We start from the raw sequence: 17,022 nt of genomic DNA on the forward strand, positions 1-17,022 counted from the left end.
AGCAAAAACTGGTGAGTTATGGCCCTGTCTTTGCAATATCTGCATATATCAAATTTAAACATTGACCCATCATCTTAAAGGCCACTGGCGTTTAACTATGCCCAACAGTGGTATGGTTAAATCCAATTCCAGCGAAGGAATCGAAATTAATATTTTAGAGACAGAATAACTGTTGGGATTGTTCAACTGCTTTCACTTAACCAATAGTGACTTCAATTCAAGTAAATTTGTTGCCTGTGAGCTCATTTTAACAAAATACTGCTAATTGCAATTTTGATCCGATGTGTTGGAATGGATTTAAAGGGAATGAGAATTGGAACGGATTTTAAAAAGGAATTGGAAATGAAAAACAGGAATTAACCTTAACACTGATCCCCATAACTATTACCTATTAATGACCTAATCCTAAAGGCACATGCTGGTCATCATTGTGTTCTGTGCAGAGATCTGGCACCCTCTTCTGCCTTCTTGTATCCTACAGTGATCTGCTTAATATTGTCATGCTGTAATTAACACAAGTCCATGCTATGTGTAGATTATAGTATCTCAACAATCAAAACAAAAATTAAAAATTAAAAAAACACATTCATGGACTTGTCATTATGTTTATGCTCAATCATATTTATTGTTAGATTCTACTCAAGCTATAGACTAACTTACTGAGTTGGAGTATTGATTCAGCACATGCGCCTACAGCACATGTAAAATGTTTCAAACACAGCATTACAAACAAACAGTCAGTATATTTGTCAGCATAATTATATATATATATATATATATATATAATATATATATATAATATATATATATTTAAATGAATAATATATTTGTTAAAAACATTGTGCCATTTACAAAGTCAAGAGGGACATTAAAAAGGGCCTTTTGGAAAAGATTTAAAAATACCTGAAGGACAGAGAGTCAGTGTTAGAAATCCCTGATATTTTTTAATTGAGTGGAAAATAAGAAAAAAAAAAAAGAAAAAAAAAGTTTTAAAAATGTCTAACATTAAAACATACCGTTAAACACCATATCCACAGAACGCTGCTATTTCATAAAGCCAGAATCAACAGCAAGCATATAAAACACTGTTATTTGCCTAACAAATGGAGGTCCTCATTACTGAGCAATTTCAAAAAGAAAGGTACTTACACATACCATAACATTGGTGATCAGATAGTGAACTTATCGCAATCTGTAAAGACATTTAGATGTTTACAAAAAAGTAAGTGACGTTTAATTTACTATAACCCGTCTTCTTGACAGAGAAATCTTAGTCAATAAACACCAAGCTTACGTCCTTTTTGTTTTTTGTTTGTTAATGCGGTCATCTGTTAGCTGCAGATTAATTCTAAACCCCAAGCCTACCATAATAGAAAATTAAAACAAAGTTTGAAATGGTCCATAAAAAATAAAAAAGCCCAACACACAAGGATTTATTTATTACAAATCCCTGGATTTCTGCATTCAGCTGCTCACTGATCTTGCCAATATCAAGATGTTAATTTTTTGCTTTCGTTTGGTTTCTTGGGGAACTCTTCAGCAAGTCTCTTAGTTTGAGGTAGACTCCTGTGGTTTTAGCAACATTAGTGTATTCCCCAGTGTCTTCAAAGGGGGTTATTCCAGCAGCAAAATTACTCCTGTGAGGGACAAACCCAACTATCTCAGAGCCATCTCTGGCCTCCTCATCAGTCCTATTGCCTGTCTCAAGTGCCGTGCTGCTGCTCGGAGACTCCGAAGCTCCTATGCACACCGGCTCTTCCTTTATTTCCATTGGGACCTCGTCACTGTTAGTGGAGTTGCTGGTGTTGTCAGCAACCACAGAGCTGATACTTTCAACTGCAGGTACCAGCTTCTCCGATTCCTTGTCCCCATCGTTGACAGTAGTAATGGCAGCCTCCAATTTCAGTTCTCCTGCCTCCCGAGCGACTTCCTCGGCATCGTTCCTTGAGGGCGAGGAGGTCTGCGACGTGCCGGTGAGGGGCGTGTCTGCAGGGGTCTCCGAGTCGCTGTTGGTAGTGGTTTCTGAGTTCTCAAGCGCAGCCCAGATCAGCCTCTGCTGCTCCTCCAGCTCCTCCAGGGTCAAGGCGTCTGCATCCGTAGAGTCGTCCACCACATGCGGCCGCACTGCCGGGGAGCCGTTGGTGGGGGTGGGTGGCGGAGTGCCCTTGGGAAGCGGTGGAGGGGTGGGGGTGAGGGGAGGAGGAGGAACGAAGTTAGGAGGGGTGCCAGGAGGTGTTCCGCGGGGCAAAGGGGGCAGGCTACTCATTGCTGGAGACCCGGGGGGTAGTGGGGGCTGAAAACGGAAATTGTCGTAGCTTCCGGCCTCCTTTCCTTTTCCTTTTCCTTCTTTCTCTCCTTGCTTTTCTTCCCCTAACCAACACCGACAACCCAACCTCCCCACCCCACTCCCTGGGAACTATGAGGTGTTTCAGAGCCTGTAGAGATATAAGCTAGAAGTTAACACATAGAAATGTAACAAAATTAATCACAAGACACTGTGGGAACACCCAGGCCCACTTGGTTAACGTATTATGCAAAAACAGTCTGTAAACCTGTTAATTATATTTGTACAATGCTTGCTACAGGATAGAACATTTGACAGTTATGTTATAGTGAAATAAATACCCGAATCAACGTCCATGTCCAAACACATTACTGTCTCCGATCTTCGTTTTTTTGGGTTGCAAGGGGTTGAATCCGATTCATAAGCTCTTTTGTTGGAACTTGAACCAGGCTGTAGAAAACACAAATTAACACTCAAGTTTACAGAGGCATTTTAAAAATGACCATAACTCAGATTTCCCACAACTACGCACACTGGAATACAACTGACAGCAAAACGACTGCAAGTAGGAGCAGCACACAGCTGGTTTCAAAGCACAAAACATGCAATATTACTGGAGCACTATTTACCTCTGGATAGTTACGCGACAGGTAGGTTGCAAAGCACTCCTTCAAATGACTATGCTGCATAGGGATTGAATTGTATGAACTCCATTCCTAGAACATAGTAAAGAAAACATCTTGTTTGAATTTACATTCTATAGCGGTTCACTCTATGAATAACCTTGCAATACATGGAATCCTTATTGAGAACATTCAAAAGTAGAATATAACATTCCCATCCAACTCTTACAAGTTTTTATAAATTTTGTTTATGGGCTTAAAATACATTTACGGAGATAAAAACACATTAAAAGTAAAAAACAAAGAAAAACTACTAACATCAAGTATTCGTTTTGGAGCTGGAACATTGAAGCCAGGGAAATCTATCAGCTTAGAGACATCATAAGAGACTTGTCTGCTCTGGTCATTTTTATCATTGTCCATTCCACCATCATCTATACATAAAAATAAATAATTAAATTTAAAAAAAGAAAAAACAGCATGAAACAGACCAAATCGCATCACCAATATTGTTTTTATATATATAATTATATATATATATATATATATATATATATATATATATATATATATATATATGACACACACACACACAGTTACTAGTAATAAAACTACCAAATGCAATGACCTTTTCCATCATACAAAGCTAGACCAGAATGCTCCATCTCTGCTTCCTTCAGCCACCCTGGAGGATATCCCAGCTGACGCATGCGGTATATGAATGGAGGGAGGCTGTTTTCAGGAATACCCAGGGCAGTTTGCAGTTCTTCACTGCAAGTACAAAAATTAACAGTAAAAATATGTTAATGTCCAGAAATGTTCTAAGCATGGATCTTTATTTAATTAACACTGTAAGGACAGAGACGCTGTAGCATTAAGAAAAATGTAAAAGGGGGAGGTGAAACCAACTTTACAGTACATTCGATAATTTTTAAGACCTGACACTTTCATGGATTTTGAGTAAATTTACTCAAGTATAAACCTGCAGTGCTTTTGTTTTTCAACTTAAAAAGTCAATGTTCTGTTGCCGGATGGAAAACTGATTTTATTTATATAGTTCAGTTCCAGAGAATTATTTACTTTGCAGGACTGGTCCTCAACAGAACACAATGAAATTGCTACCAGACTGTTGCACAACATCTTAAAACAGTATGTAAAAGGTACTAGGATATAAACAATGCACACACACACATTCCTCAGAGAAGCTTCACTCTTTACCTTACTGTTCCTGCTTTGTATTTTCCAAATCTCTCTTCATCAGCATGATACCGCTGGTAGCTGTTTTGACTGTTGTTTTGAGATAACTCCTTCCTTTTTTCACTGATTCGGGCAAAGTCCCTCGGCTTACAAAAACAAACTTTTATTACTGTGTTCACAACAGAAAGTATATCAAATATATATTCTGTTACAGTATTTTAAACCTTAATTTTACATGTATTAACACATAAAACAAGAAAAAACCTTAACTATATCTTACAGAATTAGAGGCATCTTTAACGTGGTAAAGGAGTAAAGATTACACCAAGGACTTACCTTTGGACAATCCTTTAACTGGTGCAAATCTGAACCGCAGTTGAAGCAACAAGGCTTGGGTCTGCAGCATAAAGAGAGAGAATTTACAGAACGGTACAGCATGCTATTTCTCAAATTCTACAGTGCTACTCTAGGTCTGTGACACCATTAATTAAACAGTTTATTTCGACTAAAGACAATTAAATTACCTTTTATCCTTTATTTGCACCTCCTGTCCATCTACAGAAATAACCTGACTGAAGACTTGCTGGTATCTTTGCAGGGCACATTCAGGAACGTGTGGCGATTAGAATTTCTTTTAAGACAATGGCACATACTACTGAAAGATTATTATTATTATTATTATAAAAGTATATATTTTTTTACCACTTAATTAGAAAACAGTTAGTGAAAAACAAGGACCATATAATGTTCTATAGGACCGAGACGTAAAAGAATGGGCCTGTTGTGCAACTTAACTTGAATGGTAAGTATCTGATTTACTTAATGGAAAAAGAGAGACCTGCAAAAAAAAAAAAAAAGAGTGCAGATGCAAGTCTACGCTGTTATTATAGGATACTTGGGTATTTCCCATCCATCTGTCAGTTGTGGATTCTCACTCAACAAAGGCTGCCCAAGTTTGTCAAGACAAAAACTGGTAAAATAAAGAACGCTTCCCACTACCTGCAAAACAAAAACGAACAAAAAGTTTTAAAAGCACACAAACAGCAATTACACCTGACAGTACCCACACACGCAACAGGGCATCAACTTACACTAAAAGCATCTTTGATTTTCTTGACTGTACTTGCGGTTTTCACTTTATGATTCTCTTCCAGAATAAAACTTGATGGCTAGAAGAAGAAAGATCTTTTAGCATTCCCTTATTATTTATCCATGTCACACAGTGCATGGACGCTTAACACAACCTCCACTAGCAAGGGATACTTTACAGGTACCTGAGGTTTGACGTCAAAGGAAGCTTTTTCTGCATCATTTTTTGACTGTTCCTGAAACTTCTGAACTAAACTGCAAATGCAGTCTTCAATTTCTTGGTGGTATTGTCTGAAAACAAAAACATTAAATAAAAACTTTCAAGTAGCGCCAAAACATTAATAACATAAATATTGAATGCAATCTTGGCTTGCATACTATCATTGTGGCTGTGAAATGAATGCCCTTCAAGTGATGCTTGTGCATTAAACAGTTACGCATATACTGTAGTTAAGTCTAAAAGGATGTATATACTGTACATAAACATTAGAAGGCACACATTACTTTAGTTAAAACTAAAACAAATAAACTTACTTGGAGATTGCATTGTTGGTAAATAAAATCTGTAGTAGAGGTCCATCAACCCTGGATTCTTCCACTTCAATTCCACTTAAAGAAAATGACAAGAATTTCAACCAACAGGGACCAGTCACGCAAGTTCTTAGGAAAATAAACGCATTCTAAAACCAGCCCAAATTGTACATATTGTAACTAATGGGAAGAGAAGATACAATTTAAAACAATAATATATGGCTGGGTTTATATATTTATTTTAAAAAAGTCTTGATTTTAATTGAAAATATGCAGGCTGAGGAAAAGGTGCTAAATTACTATATGAAGTGTCAGATATTGGAATTACCTTGGTCTGGTCAAAATGTTCAATTTTCTCTTCAGTTCCTGGTGTAAACTGGCTGTTAAGGATCGGTTCTATGTTCGCACGGTGAACACTAGTGGTGTGTTCTAACCAAGTGACTTTAATACTGCCTTGCTTTCTGAAAACTAATGAGCAAACTTGAATTATTAACACTATGTAGAAATAAATACAATATTCACAGAATCACAACTTAGATCTATAAATTGAATACGAATGAATGTGCATAAACGATCACTAGAAATTCTGGTGGATACTGTAAGGTCTCGCAAAAAAATAAAATGGTATCTAAACAGCAACGTTCCAGTCCCGCTGTTGAGGGGGGGGGGGGGGGGGGGTCTAGTAATATACTGTTGATAAAAATCAGGCTATATATGTGTGTGTGTGCGCGCGAACAGTAAAACAATACATCCAACAACGTTTGACATCTATTGCATATGGTTTACATAACAACATGAGATGTGATATGACGCAAAAATGGAATAAGCATTAAAAACAAAAAAAAAACTACTTAAGAATTACTTTGCCGCACTGCTTTGCAATCAGTAGCTGCTTCGTATTTCAATTTGAATGTGGTTATGGGCTAGTTTCTATGCCATGATAAACGGTGCGAGAAATAGACCAATGGTCCTGAGGGCGTTGGGATTTGATTTCCCTTTTCAGACTGCTCTTGTGCGGGCCCTGCTGCCCTGTTTGTTGAGTTCCTTTTCGCCTGGAAAGGATATTCTCCGCTTTCAAGCGGGCCACCGTCTCCTCGCATTCCTCCAGCCTCTCTCGCAGGCCTTGGCTTTCGTCTTCACCTTCCCGGGCATCTTGGAACCGAATGTGAGTCGCTGCGGGTTTGTCTTCATCAAGCTGCTGGAAAAGCTCGCTGCCCCCAAAATCAACCTCCGCCATCTTCGTCTTTCTGTGGGTTACAGTTGAGAGGGTCAAAGTTAGCAGCAGAGCGTCGCTGATTGGCGGATCTGATGAACAGCAGAAGCGATGTGTTTCTGTTTTGTGGGCGCAGTGAAGGCACGCTGACGGGAATATATATATATATATATATCTGCGGTAAGCACTGCTCTAGTTTTCTCAAAATAACCTGTACTGTGAAGTTTGAACTCATTTGTGATGTGTGTTATCACGTTACTCTGAAATTAAACAAAGTCGTTTTTTTTTTTTTTTTTTTTTTTTTTTTTTTTTTAAATGCAGCTACAAATAACTTAACATTTTGTGTTTACAACCTAGGATGAAAGGCTGCAGTGCCGGTTACAATTAACGCTCCAGACTGTCACAGAGGGAGGATTGCTTCTTACAAAAATGACTTCGAGAGTCACCACCTTGTATTTGCCACAGTGGAAAGCTGGCTTAATGAGCATTCGATGTTTATATCTGTCAGCCGCCAACGCTTTTAAAGTGTGTAAGACGTGCGATGTAGAGGTATGCTTGTCTGTTGTTGCAACCTATTGCACCTTTCTTTTTACGCTGTGTTGCTGTTGCAAATTATAAAGAATCTAATCTGTACAGAGCGTGTAACATGATCATTTCAAAGAAAAACATGTACAGCAATAAAGTTGTTTTTTTTTTTTTCCACTGACTGTTTTGTTCAAAACTAGCACAATTATTTTATATGCGACCTTAAATTAGGTCTAAACAGACAAGCACAGTAAAAACAGTTATAGAAAACTGCAACTGAAGATGTGGTGGCAAGACACTATTATTATTATTATTATTATTATTATTAGCAAGTACACCTTGATTCTTAAGTTGTTCATTTGTAAACTTTGTCTTTCTTTTCTATTCAGGAGAACATGATCCCACTTTTTCTTGGAGCGGATTTATTCTCAAAAACAGGAATTCGCACAGAGAATCACCCAAGGTTTCATGCAAAATTTGCAAAGAAGGGATTGGCTACTAAACTTATTTTTTCTGCTGGTAAATATTCAGCATCTCCTTTTGCTGTATGCTTGACTAAAATGTATTATTTTATGAATATGACATTCATAAACTAACACTGTAAAAACAGTTTCATGGTTATCTGTTTGGTAAATGTGGGTGGTTCTAGTTCTGTCACTGGGGTCTTACCTTGTTTTAATTTTACTACCCTTTTCGTCGTTTATCACTAACTTGTAAGCTGTAACTGTTTGCCAGCAATTGACATTCTGCATGGTCCTCTTGACTTTCAGAGTTCCGAATTCATGGATTGAGGCTAGCGAGCGGAGTTAACAGCTTGTGGTTTTACAGTATTCAGGGGTTGTTCCGTGTTGCTTTTGAAATGTACAGCAAAGAGGAACAGCTGTTGGTCTTAGAAAACTTCCAGGTACTGTATTTTGTTTTGAGTGGATGGCAGTGACAGTCTGAGAACAACATTAACATCAGCATGCATTTTTTATACCCTATGACAAATCGTTTAACAAACTTAAAATATTACGGCTATTTTCGTGGTGATATTTTTAACAGATCCCTAATATTTTTCCCTCCACTAGGAGCTGTGGAGATCTAGAATAAATGATGGTCTTCTCAACCAGTCGTACAACATGGAGTTACTGTTGGGTGGGATGCAAACACAAGATGTTGTTGGACACTACAACCAGGAGTGTTTGACCAAGTTACGGATAGAAAACGTTTCAGACTTAATAGAATACGAAACAGCAAGTGAGACGGATCCCATTGTTTCATGTGAAGTGACAGCGCCTCTCTCGAATTACACTCAGTTTAAGGTTGACCATACCTACTGCAGGCCAGAAGATGGTGATGCTGAAAAATCTTCGAGCCCCCAACATCAGGTTTCACGAAAAATCAAAACGTTAGAACATTTGTTACAGAACCCAGTTACAGATATGCAGAAAGAAAAATCTGGAGTTGTCCTGCTTTTGCTGGACTGTATAGATGAACTAATAAGCAAAGTCACCAATGAAGAGGAAGTGTCAGATATTATATTGCAGATTTTAAAGGCTGTATATAAATTATACCAAGAGCAAAACCCTGATGTTACTTCGGCTTACAACAGCCCCTTGCTTCATACAGTTAGCAGCTGGCTAGGACAGCAGTTCAGCTCTGCGAATTCCTGCATTAGCAAACAAATTGAGGATTTCAAAGTAAACCACATAAATAGGATTACAGATCTGCCACCAGCAGAGGAGCTGGTTAGCGAGCTGTTTCCTGAGTCTATGAGGGTACTGTTAATGAACTGGATGGGTCTAAGTGATGACGCTGCTTCATGGAAACGGCACAGTGAATATCCCATACTGCTTCTCATATTAGAATTTGCTAATCACAACCTTATTACTGGAGTTGCACATGTATTATATTCTAGTTTAATATGCAAATAAACACCATGGAAATTAATGGTGTTTTGTGAACCCCCCCCAAAAAAAAAAATAAAAAAATTAAATGGTGTGTAACTAAAAAAAAAAAAGTGTGTGTGATTGTGGCAGAAAGAGTAGTCCAGGAGCAGTTAAAGGACTACATCTCTCAGAATGCCACAGAAGCGAGCCAGGAGGCTGTACACCTGGCTTCCATCAGGGTAATGAAGCCCTGCAGTCAGGGCTGTGTGCCAGGCCCCATGTGTGGAGTGATGAAAAGGTAGTGTGCAAACCTTTTTGTTTGTGTGTTGGAAGAATTGTTTTTGTAACTGGGAAAAACGGCTTAGCTGTCCAGTGTTTAGTTTAGGAAACTACAAAAGTTTAGTTAGTGCTCCAAGACAGTTCGTTTTTGTAAATAATGAGAGGGCAAACTTACTGAAAAACTTAAATCTTGTCTTGAATTATTGGGAAATTCTACTTCAGGTTTTCCTATAACCATTAAAATATTTGTTACTCAAATCTGATATCAAGTGTATAAGGTGGCACATAGTATGGATGCTTAAGTTACTGACTTGTTCTGTTGTAAAGATGTAATATTTTATGACCTGAACAAAAATGAACAGTACTTTTTTAATAAAGCAATGCTGAGATGTAAAACATCTACTGGTGTAGTTTTATGTAGGCCTATTTTATATTCTAAAATCTCACTTCACTTTAAGATATAAGAGGATGACAGAGAAAAAAAAATACACCCTCCTTTGCAGCCCATTTATTGGATGATTACTTAAAAGCCTTACTTGCACCAATGTTGAGAATGGAATCAGCAAGATCTTCTAAAAGAAGGTTTAATATATATTCAAGAGATCCCAGAACAACAACTTTAGGGCAACTTATTTTTAAATACTTCAGAGTATCAAGAGCAATATCCAACTGACTTAAGCTGACATCAAAGACATTCAAGTCCTGGCAAAGTAGCGTTTATTTTAAGATTAATAAGTGGCTTGGTTTTAAAATAATGAAACAGAAGGAATTCCCCCAAAATATGTATAAAAAGTTAAAGCTACAGGGCGAGACATATTCAGTTTTGAAGACAATGACACACAGAGGCCATGACATCAATTGAAACAAAGTTCGGTATTCTAAAATTATACTTAAACACTATTTACAACAAGAGCTATTATCATGCATTTGCATAACTTCTTTTGTACATTTCTAACTCCCACCATCGAGTAAATTTAGCACCAGAATACTACTTGATCAAAGGTTTGGAGCACTGGTTTACATATGATTATGTCCCAGGTTTAATCTCCTTAAGACTGCAGATGTTCCTTAAATATTGTACATTTGTACAAATACTCCACAAACTACAAAAAAATAAAATAATCACTTGTTTTATTACCGAAGGATTCACGCTGGATAACGTGCCATTGGGCAGATCAAGCAGTAATTGACTGAACCATTCAACTTTACATTGCCACAACGTTCCATTCACATTTCAACACATGAAAATATCTACATGTTTTAGTACAAAAAAGCATTGACAATGTAGGAAACGCCAGAATTTTTAAAGCTCTACTGCTATCTCCTCTTCCTCCAAGTGGATTTTTTAAACAACCATTGCATAATTTTTTAAAAGATGTACATAAACTGGTTGCTGAGTTAATACCAACACCACAGACAAATTATTTACAAATGAATGTTAATGTGTATTTTTTCTTCAATAAATTATATACCAATGCAACAACCATGCAAGCTAGGCTACTAGCTTTTTCAGTAAACTAGGACTTTACATCAGAACACAAAGCTTTTACAAAGTTTCCAGCGTTGTCAAAAAGCGATGCAAAATAGGCAGAACACAAAGCTATTAAACTGCATCCATTCCTCTCATTGAAGACCCGAAACCCAGTCCCATTCCTCTCTGTGTGTGCGTCTGCGAGCGTGCCATTTCGTACTGCACGTCCAGATTCCTGAAAACTTCCTCCTGTTGCTTCAGAGTTCTTAAACCTTCCTCATCAGTTATGGTTGGCGTTGGAATTTCATCTTCACCCTGCGAAATCACCAAATCAACAAAATGAGTCATACTGCTAAACATTAAGCTACAATAACTTGGCAAAGGCAACACAATGCTTGTTAATTGCAAATGTTTCTGATTTGCAATCCTTTAAAGTAAGCAAAACAACTGGGAGGGAAAAGTGTATTTCCCTACCAAGTGTCGTTATGAATGGAAGACTAATAATAATCCTTTTCATAGTTAAAAACTGTTAAACAGTAGCGGTTTAAACATATGCAACTCAAATATGAAACAGCACAGCACTTACTTTTATACCCATGAGCTTTCGGAATTTAACATTTTGGTCCTTATTCCCAAAGTTAAGCCTTTCCCACAACTCAGCAGTCTGTGATTTGTCCTAAAAAGACAAAAATAAAACAGATTGATTTGTCTTACGGGCATACAAAAACTAAATCAGACAAAACCTACAAATGCAGACTCCCTCATCGATTTATATCATTTAAATTATACAAGTAGTGTTGAAAGATTTATCACTGAACTATTTCTGTGTACTGTTCAAGTACCGTGATTCACTTTAAGTCACAAGATAACAGTAGTATAATACCTACCCCTTCTTTTTTTCCTTGCCACAGCTTTTTTCTTTTCTTTTCTTGCTCAGCAAACTTCATTGGGTTAACTGCTGTTGGGTTGTAGTAGCTAGGAACAGCTATTCCAGTCTCTGCCAGTGTTTTGGCCTGCAATGCTGCCATCTGTGCAGCCATTGCTATTTGAGGCGTCACCTGAGTTCCAGAAGCAAGGAGTGCTGCGACATTCAGAACAGATCCTCCAGTTGCTACTGCTACACAGACACACATACAAAAGATCAACTTGCAGCATGTACATGGTTAAACTGTAAACAATGGTACTGCACTGCATCAACACTGATGGACACTTGAACGAAGTGAAGTTAGTGTTTAATGGGCAATACCAGTAATGGAACTTGACCACTATTATGACTAAGAGATTACTTGAAAAAGCAATTTGGAATTTAATTACACTTCATCCATCCATTTTTAAAATGATTATACATCAAGTCTGTACAACATGACCAGATAAAGCAGTCAAATACACACTATAGAAAAATCACTTCTTACCTGCAACAATCTCTTGTTTCTCTACCATTTCCTTCTCCTTCTGTTCTTGTAATTTTTTGGCTCTTTCCAACCTACAAAACCAGTTTTGTTAAATAAATAAATAAAACATTTTAAAAAGCACATCAGACTTCTTGGTTGAAAACGTTCATGTATTGCCTACATACAATATTTATAGTTTGAAATAAACATGCTGTAGGATACATGTCTTCAAAAAAGCAAAAATCAAAAACAAACAAAACATCCTACATAGCACAGAATCTATATGGCAGTACCTTCTAGCTAGTGCTTCCTGTGCATCCATTGCAGTGTTACGTCCTCGGAAAGCAGGTGGACTTGCAGTCCTACTCCGACTCCTACTGTATCGACGTGCTTTTTCGGTTCTTTTCTTCCTCTCTCTGCAACATTAAAGCAGTATGTAAAAAGAAGTTTGAAAAAAAGTGTTAACAATAAAAACAGCCATAATACACTGGAAGTGCACTGATTGAGATATGAATCTCTTTATGTAGCAAAATGCAACTTCAAATGCAGATTTAAACTCACCGGCTTTTGCTTTTGCTTCTGCTTCTGTGCCTGTGTTTGGATCGGGAACGCGAGCGTGACCTTACACGCCGTTTTCGGTCTCTGCTCCTTGATCGCTTCTCCCTGCTTCTGGAACGGGATTTCTTCCTGTCTCGACTTCTGCTGCGATGCCGTCTAAAAGATTTGCAAAACAAAATTACAGTTAGCCTCAACTTTCCTGTAAAGATTATACCGAAGTACAATTAGCATACTTTATTTTCACTTTTCCCAGTGACCAGTATATCTTACCAATATTTTCTCTTTAGTCTAGCTAGCTAGTCCATCATCAAGAACAACTATTCATATAGACAAGATTTTGTTGTTTTCAATGAAAATGTCATTTTAAAGCTCCTTGATGGTCCACTTGTTAAACATATAGTTTACATGTCTATGAAGTGTTAGAATGCCAGTGAACTTGAACTCAGTAAACTTGAAATCCTAAACTTGTACTCGCCTTTCCCTTGATCTAGATCTGGAGAAGCTTCTTCCTCTTGACAATTTCTTTTCTTTCCGCCTGTGCCTGTCTTCTCCGTTTTCAGAACTCGGCCTTTCCCGTCCCTTCTCCGTGACGTGTTCCCTCTCATGTTGGTCTTCAGACTTGTGCGATTTGGAAGATTTGTCCTCAGAGTCTTTTCTTCGTGCCTGTTAAGAAGAATTTGGTTCTTTCAGGAAAATAGTGCAACAAAAAGAGTTAGTATGAGAATGGAAAAATAGCAACTCAGGCATGTAGTGAAGTATCAAGTCACTCCCTTGTACCCCACCCCCCCACCATGATGTGAATATTATTTCAAACAACCTCAATTACCCTTATTCATGTTTTAAAGTAACAAAACATGTTTTTTTTTTTCTCTCATTGGGCTGGCTCAATATATCTGCCTTCAATTTTCACCTGACCCAAAAACTTGGATTTTCTTTTTCTTAAGAACACATCTGAAATGAAAAACACTGGTTCGACATACCCCAAACCAGTGCACAGTCCTGCCTTTATTTCAATATAAAGTATACACCACAGCTAGAACATCTTGACGGTAATAGGCATTTTATTAATGGTATCCTCCAGACTTTTTTTTTTTTTTTTTTTTTTTTTTAAGAAAAAAAATCTTAAGCTGTGAAAAATTTGGTATGTACCTATTTCAGAGTCCCAACAGATCCATTTTCTGATAAGTGGTGCCACTATACCACAAAAGAAACTTGTAGCTTTTGTTGATTTGAAGGAATTACTGGTGAAGTGTCCTCACTAAGTAAATATTGATGGGTTACATAGTTACATCAAATCCTCCGGACGAGACCTAAAACTGAGGTCCTATAGCGAGTGACTCTGCAGCAGCAGCAACTGTTGATGCACAGTTCATCCCCTAGTCTCTGCAAGTCACTTTGGATAAAAGTGTCTGCTAAATGACGAATTAATAACATTATCACATTAACAGAGATATTCTAACATGTACATGAAGCCCATCAATGTGCAAGTTTTATTCTAACACTTCCAACTGTACTTGTAGTTTTCACAGCATTTTATTTTTCTTTTGAGGGGCTGAGTTAGGGTTGTATAAATTACTGCATTTTCTGGCTTCTTGTGTATCTCCTTAAATGGCCACAAGTTGCTATTTTCTGTAATTATACACATATACTGGTACATGATAGAAGGCTGTTCCTGCTGTAATAATGAGGAAAGATTGACAACAAACGTTGTAGGCCAATGAGCTTTGTTAGACAGCAGTTTTACCTCTTTAAATTTACCAGAACATCACTGATTTCAATGTTTAACCAAGGCCTTTTTCAAAGAAGGTTAAATATGAGTTTGAATGACTGATAGTTACCTTTTCAGGAAGTAGGCATATAATTTTGCTATCTGAGTCTGCAGCGTCTTCAGTTCACTGTGTCTCTTCGTGCATTAGCACGCTGAGTATGATTTATTACAGAAATGTTATCATGTGATCTATACACAAGTTACTTTTCAAAAAACGCTCCTATGCTAAATACTTAACCACCAACTAAGATTTTATTTTCTAGGTTTTCAACAATACAGTTATTTAACAAGAACATTGGGAGATTTTTATGTTTAAAAATCATAAACTAAATAAAAAAGCAAAAATAAATAAATCTCTTTACCTTCATGTTGCTGAATGCAATCATGCGTTGCCTGATTCCCCAATTACCAGATTTTTTTACTTATGCTACAATTTGTCTCAAATTTGTGCTTGGTACTTACCATGAACTTTCACATTACATTACTTAGATATATGACATTTAAAATACAGTAGGTAAAAATGAAATCAAACTGAAGTGACTTATTTCATAACCTAAAGTTACAAAAATGTAATTACCTCTTTGCTTCTGCTGCAGCTTCTCTTGTACCTCTTGTCATCTGAGGAGAATACAGAAGTATAATGGAATTAGAAATCACACAGTAACGTCACTGTTTTAGAACACATCACCAATGCATGACCATTCATAACAGGTGTAGATAAAAAAAAAAAAAAGTTATAAAAACATATACAAAAACCATTTCTTAAGAATGCAACATTTGGTTGTTTACTATATTCACATACTTGACTTTCTCTTTCTGTCCCTTGATCGTGAACGAGACCTTGAATGGTGATGTTTTGAATTTCTTGAATACTTGGAGGATTCTGTGCTGTCCTTCTTCTTATCCAAGTCCGGGGATGACTTCTTCACCGATGACCTCTCCTGATCTGTATCACTTGCCTGAGTTTATAATTAAACAAATACATCAATAAAAATAAAAGGGATTTATTTATTATCCATTGGTCACGTGTGTTTTCTCTGGCGGATAATAAATTCAGGCCAATTGAAAGTGGAAGATAAATACATTTTAAAACAGCAATGGAAATAACTCCCAAATGCATAGCAGTTTAAGCAGTTTCATGATTTACTGTTCGCATCAGCGAGCACAAAAGCTTGTTTTTGTATGTATTTATTTATAGCAAGATGCGACTGACAACAGTCATTTAATATCTAAGAAACAAATGTAGTATCACTGGTACAATAAACAAAGATATTGATAAAAAGGAAATACAGGAAACGGTTTGACAAGCAACTGAAAACAAAAAAAAAAGAAGAAAAACACGATTGGTTATTGTGTCTGGTGGCCTGTGGTGTTTTTTTGTTGTTGTTGTTGTTTTGGGTTTTTTTTTTTTTGTTATAATGAAGATCACTTTATGTATTTAAAAACTACCCCGATCTAAAACATTTAAAATGCAATCGAATACATCCACACTTCTGTTATCCGTTTCAACTTTATTTATGGAAGATTTGCTTTCGCATGAATAATTTTTCGACGAAAGGTCGAGAACAGCCCTTCAGCCTCTGTGATGTACAAAACAAAGCTCTCGACATGGCTGCCATGACGCCATCTTCTGTGCCTGAGATGTCTTACATAGACATTATCTCCTTCCTTCTCCGCAAAATACCACGAATTGAACTAGAACTACCGTTTCAATATGCTTTAAGGTGTCATGAACAATATACTCACCGCCATGTTTGCTTTATGCGGATTATAAAATATGTAAAACCCGAACTTGCTCCGCTCCACCTTCGCAGAGCTCAAAGCAGCGAAAGCAAACGCCCAGATGTGTACTTCCTGGTGCACTATGGGAAATGGTTACTTTTGCACACAGGAGTACGCGTTGCTGTTCGAAGTGTGTGTTTTGGCAGCAGTTCAATCGACTAAAAAAATGACCCAGATTACTAAATATACTGAAACACCAGCCCATAAATATGATATGGGAAGATTAGTCAGTAAATTATAAAAAGAGAAAAGTGGGAAAGCCATGCGTACGAGAGTATATAAAAATGTCCCGTTTATGCAGTGGCTGAGACTGACCATCGCCAGCTTGATGTATTTTTTTTATTTTACACTAAACGTAAAATAGTAAATTGTACTATTACTACAATTTTTATGAACATATTGTGCATCCTCCAATTTCAGTTACTAATCAATACATACTG

General features: G+C 37.1%; 3 protein-coding genes across 3 annotated transcripts; 1 reads left to right on the forward strand and 2 right to left on the reverse strand.

The window, feature by feature from the left end:
• Positions 1 to 845: 845 nt before the first annotated feature.
• On the reverse strand, positions 846 to 7,072 carry zcchc8 (zinc finger, CCHC domain containing 8). Its single transcript, XM_041223120.1, has 15 exons — positions 6,790 to 7,072; positions 6,053 to 6,095; positions 5,728 to 5,802; positions 5,379 to 5,484; positions 5,196 to 5,273; positions 5,000 to 5,103; positions 4,629 to 4,694; positions 4,441 to 4,501; positions 4,126 to 4,250; positions 3,536 to 3,678; positions 3,226 to 3,341; positions 2,914 to 3,000; positions 2,626 to 2,734; positions 2,409 to 2,435; positions 846 to 2,316 (listed from the first exon to the last, which is right to left on the reverse strand). Exons 1-15 carry the CDS (start codon positions 6,959 to 6,961, stop codon positions 1,499 to 1,501), a joined length of 2,130 nt encoding a protein of 709 aa, XP_041079054.1. The 5' UTR covers positions 6,962 to 7,072; the 3' UTR covers positions 846 to 1,498.
• On the forward strand, positions 7,024 to 10,040 carry si:ch211-110p13.9 (uncharacterized protein LOC562347 homolog). Its single transcript, XM_041223122.1, has 5 exons — positions 7,024 to 7,117; positions 7,295 to 7,486; positions 7,852 to 7,981; positions 8,233 to 8,366; positions 8,533 to 10,040. The coding sequence occupies exons 2-5, from the start codon at positions 7,367 to 7,369 to the stop codon at positions 9,376 to 9,378; spliced, it is 1,230 nt and encodes a 409-aa protein (XP_041079056.1). The 5' UTR covers positions 7,024 to 7,117; positions 7,295 to 7,366; the 3' UTR covers positions 9,379 to 10,040.
• A 686-nt stretch (positions 10,041 to 10,726) lies between these two features.
• On the reverse strand, positions 10,727 to 16,651 carry rsrc2 (arginine/serine-rich coiled-coil 2). The gene is made up of 10 exons (XM_041223121.1): positions 16,547 to 16,651; positions 15,603 to 15,759; positions 15,378 to 15,418; positions 13,508 to 13,695; positions 13,036 to 13,188; positions 12,768 to 12,890; positions 12,496 to 12,566; positions 11,971 to 12,200; positions 11,670 to 11,759; positions 10,727 to 11,398 (listed from the first exon to the last, which is right to left on the reverse strand). Exons 1-10 carry the CDS (start codon positions 16,550 to 16,552, stop codon positions 11,216 to 11,218), a joined length of 1,242 nt encoding a protein of 413 aa, XP_041079055.1. The 5' UTR covers positions 16,553 to 16,651; the 3' UTR covers positions 10,727 to 11,215.
• Between the last annotated feature and the right edge of the window lie 371 nt (positions 16,652 to 17,022).

This window comes from Polyodon spathula, chromosome 22 (genome assembly GCF_017654505.1).
Source record: "Polyodon spathula isolate WHYD16114869_AA chromosome 22, ASM1765450v1, whole genome shotgun sequence".
NCBI classification, from domain to species: domain Eukaryota; kingdom Metazoa; phylum Chordata; class Actinopteri; order Acipenseriformes; family Polyodontidae; genus Polyodon; species Polyodon spathula.

Excerpts from the sequence above, each read along its gene's own strand:
- zcchc8 (XM_041223120.1), bottom strand. The coding sequence starts at position 6,961 with ATGGCGGAGGTTGATTTTGGGGGCAGCGAGCTTTTCCAGCAGCTTGAT. Across the intron at positions 6,096-6,789 it reads GGCCCGCTTGAAAGCGGAGA|ACCAGGAACTGAAGAGAAAA; the intron begins ATATCCTTTCCA and ends CAGCCAGTTTAC. Across the intron at positions 5,485-5,727 it reads ACCAACAATGCAATCTCCAA|ACAATACCACCAAGAAATTG; the intron begins GTAAGTTTATTT and ends TTTTGTTTTCAG.
- si:ch211-110p13.9 (XM_041223122.1), top strand. The coding sequence starts at position 7,367 with ATGACTTCGAGAGTCACCACCTTGTATTTGCCACAGTGGAAAGCTGGC. Across the intron at positions 7,487-7,851 it reads GTAAGACGTGCGATGTAGAG|GAGAACATGATCCCACTTTT; the intron begins GTATGCTTGTCT and ends TTTTCTATTCAG. Across the intron at positions 7,982-8,232 it reads TAAACTTATTTTTTCTGCTG|AGTTCCGAATTCATGGATTG; the intron begins GTAAATATTCAG and ends CTTGACTTTCAG.
- rsrc2 (XM_041223121.1), bottom strand. Across the intron at positions 12,567-12,767 it reads CAGGAAGCACTAGCTAGAAG|GTTGGAAAGAGCCAAAAAAT; the intron begins GTACTGCCATAT and ends CTGGTTTTGTAG. Across the intron at positions 12,201-12,495 it reads GAAACAAGAGATTGTTGCAG|CAGTAGCAACTGGAGGATCT; the intron begins GTAAGAAGTGAT and ends GTGTCTGTGTAG.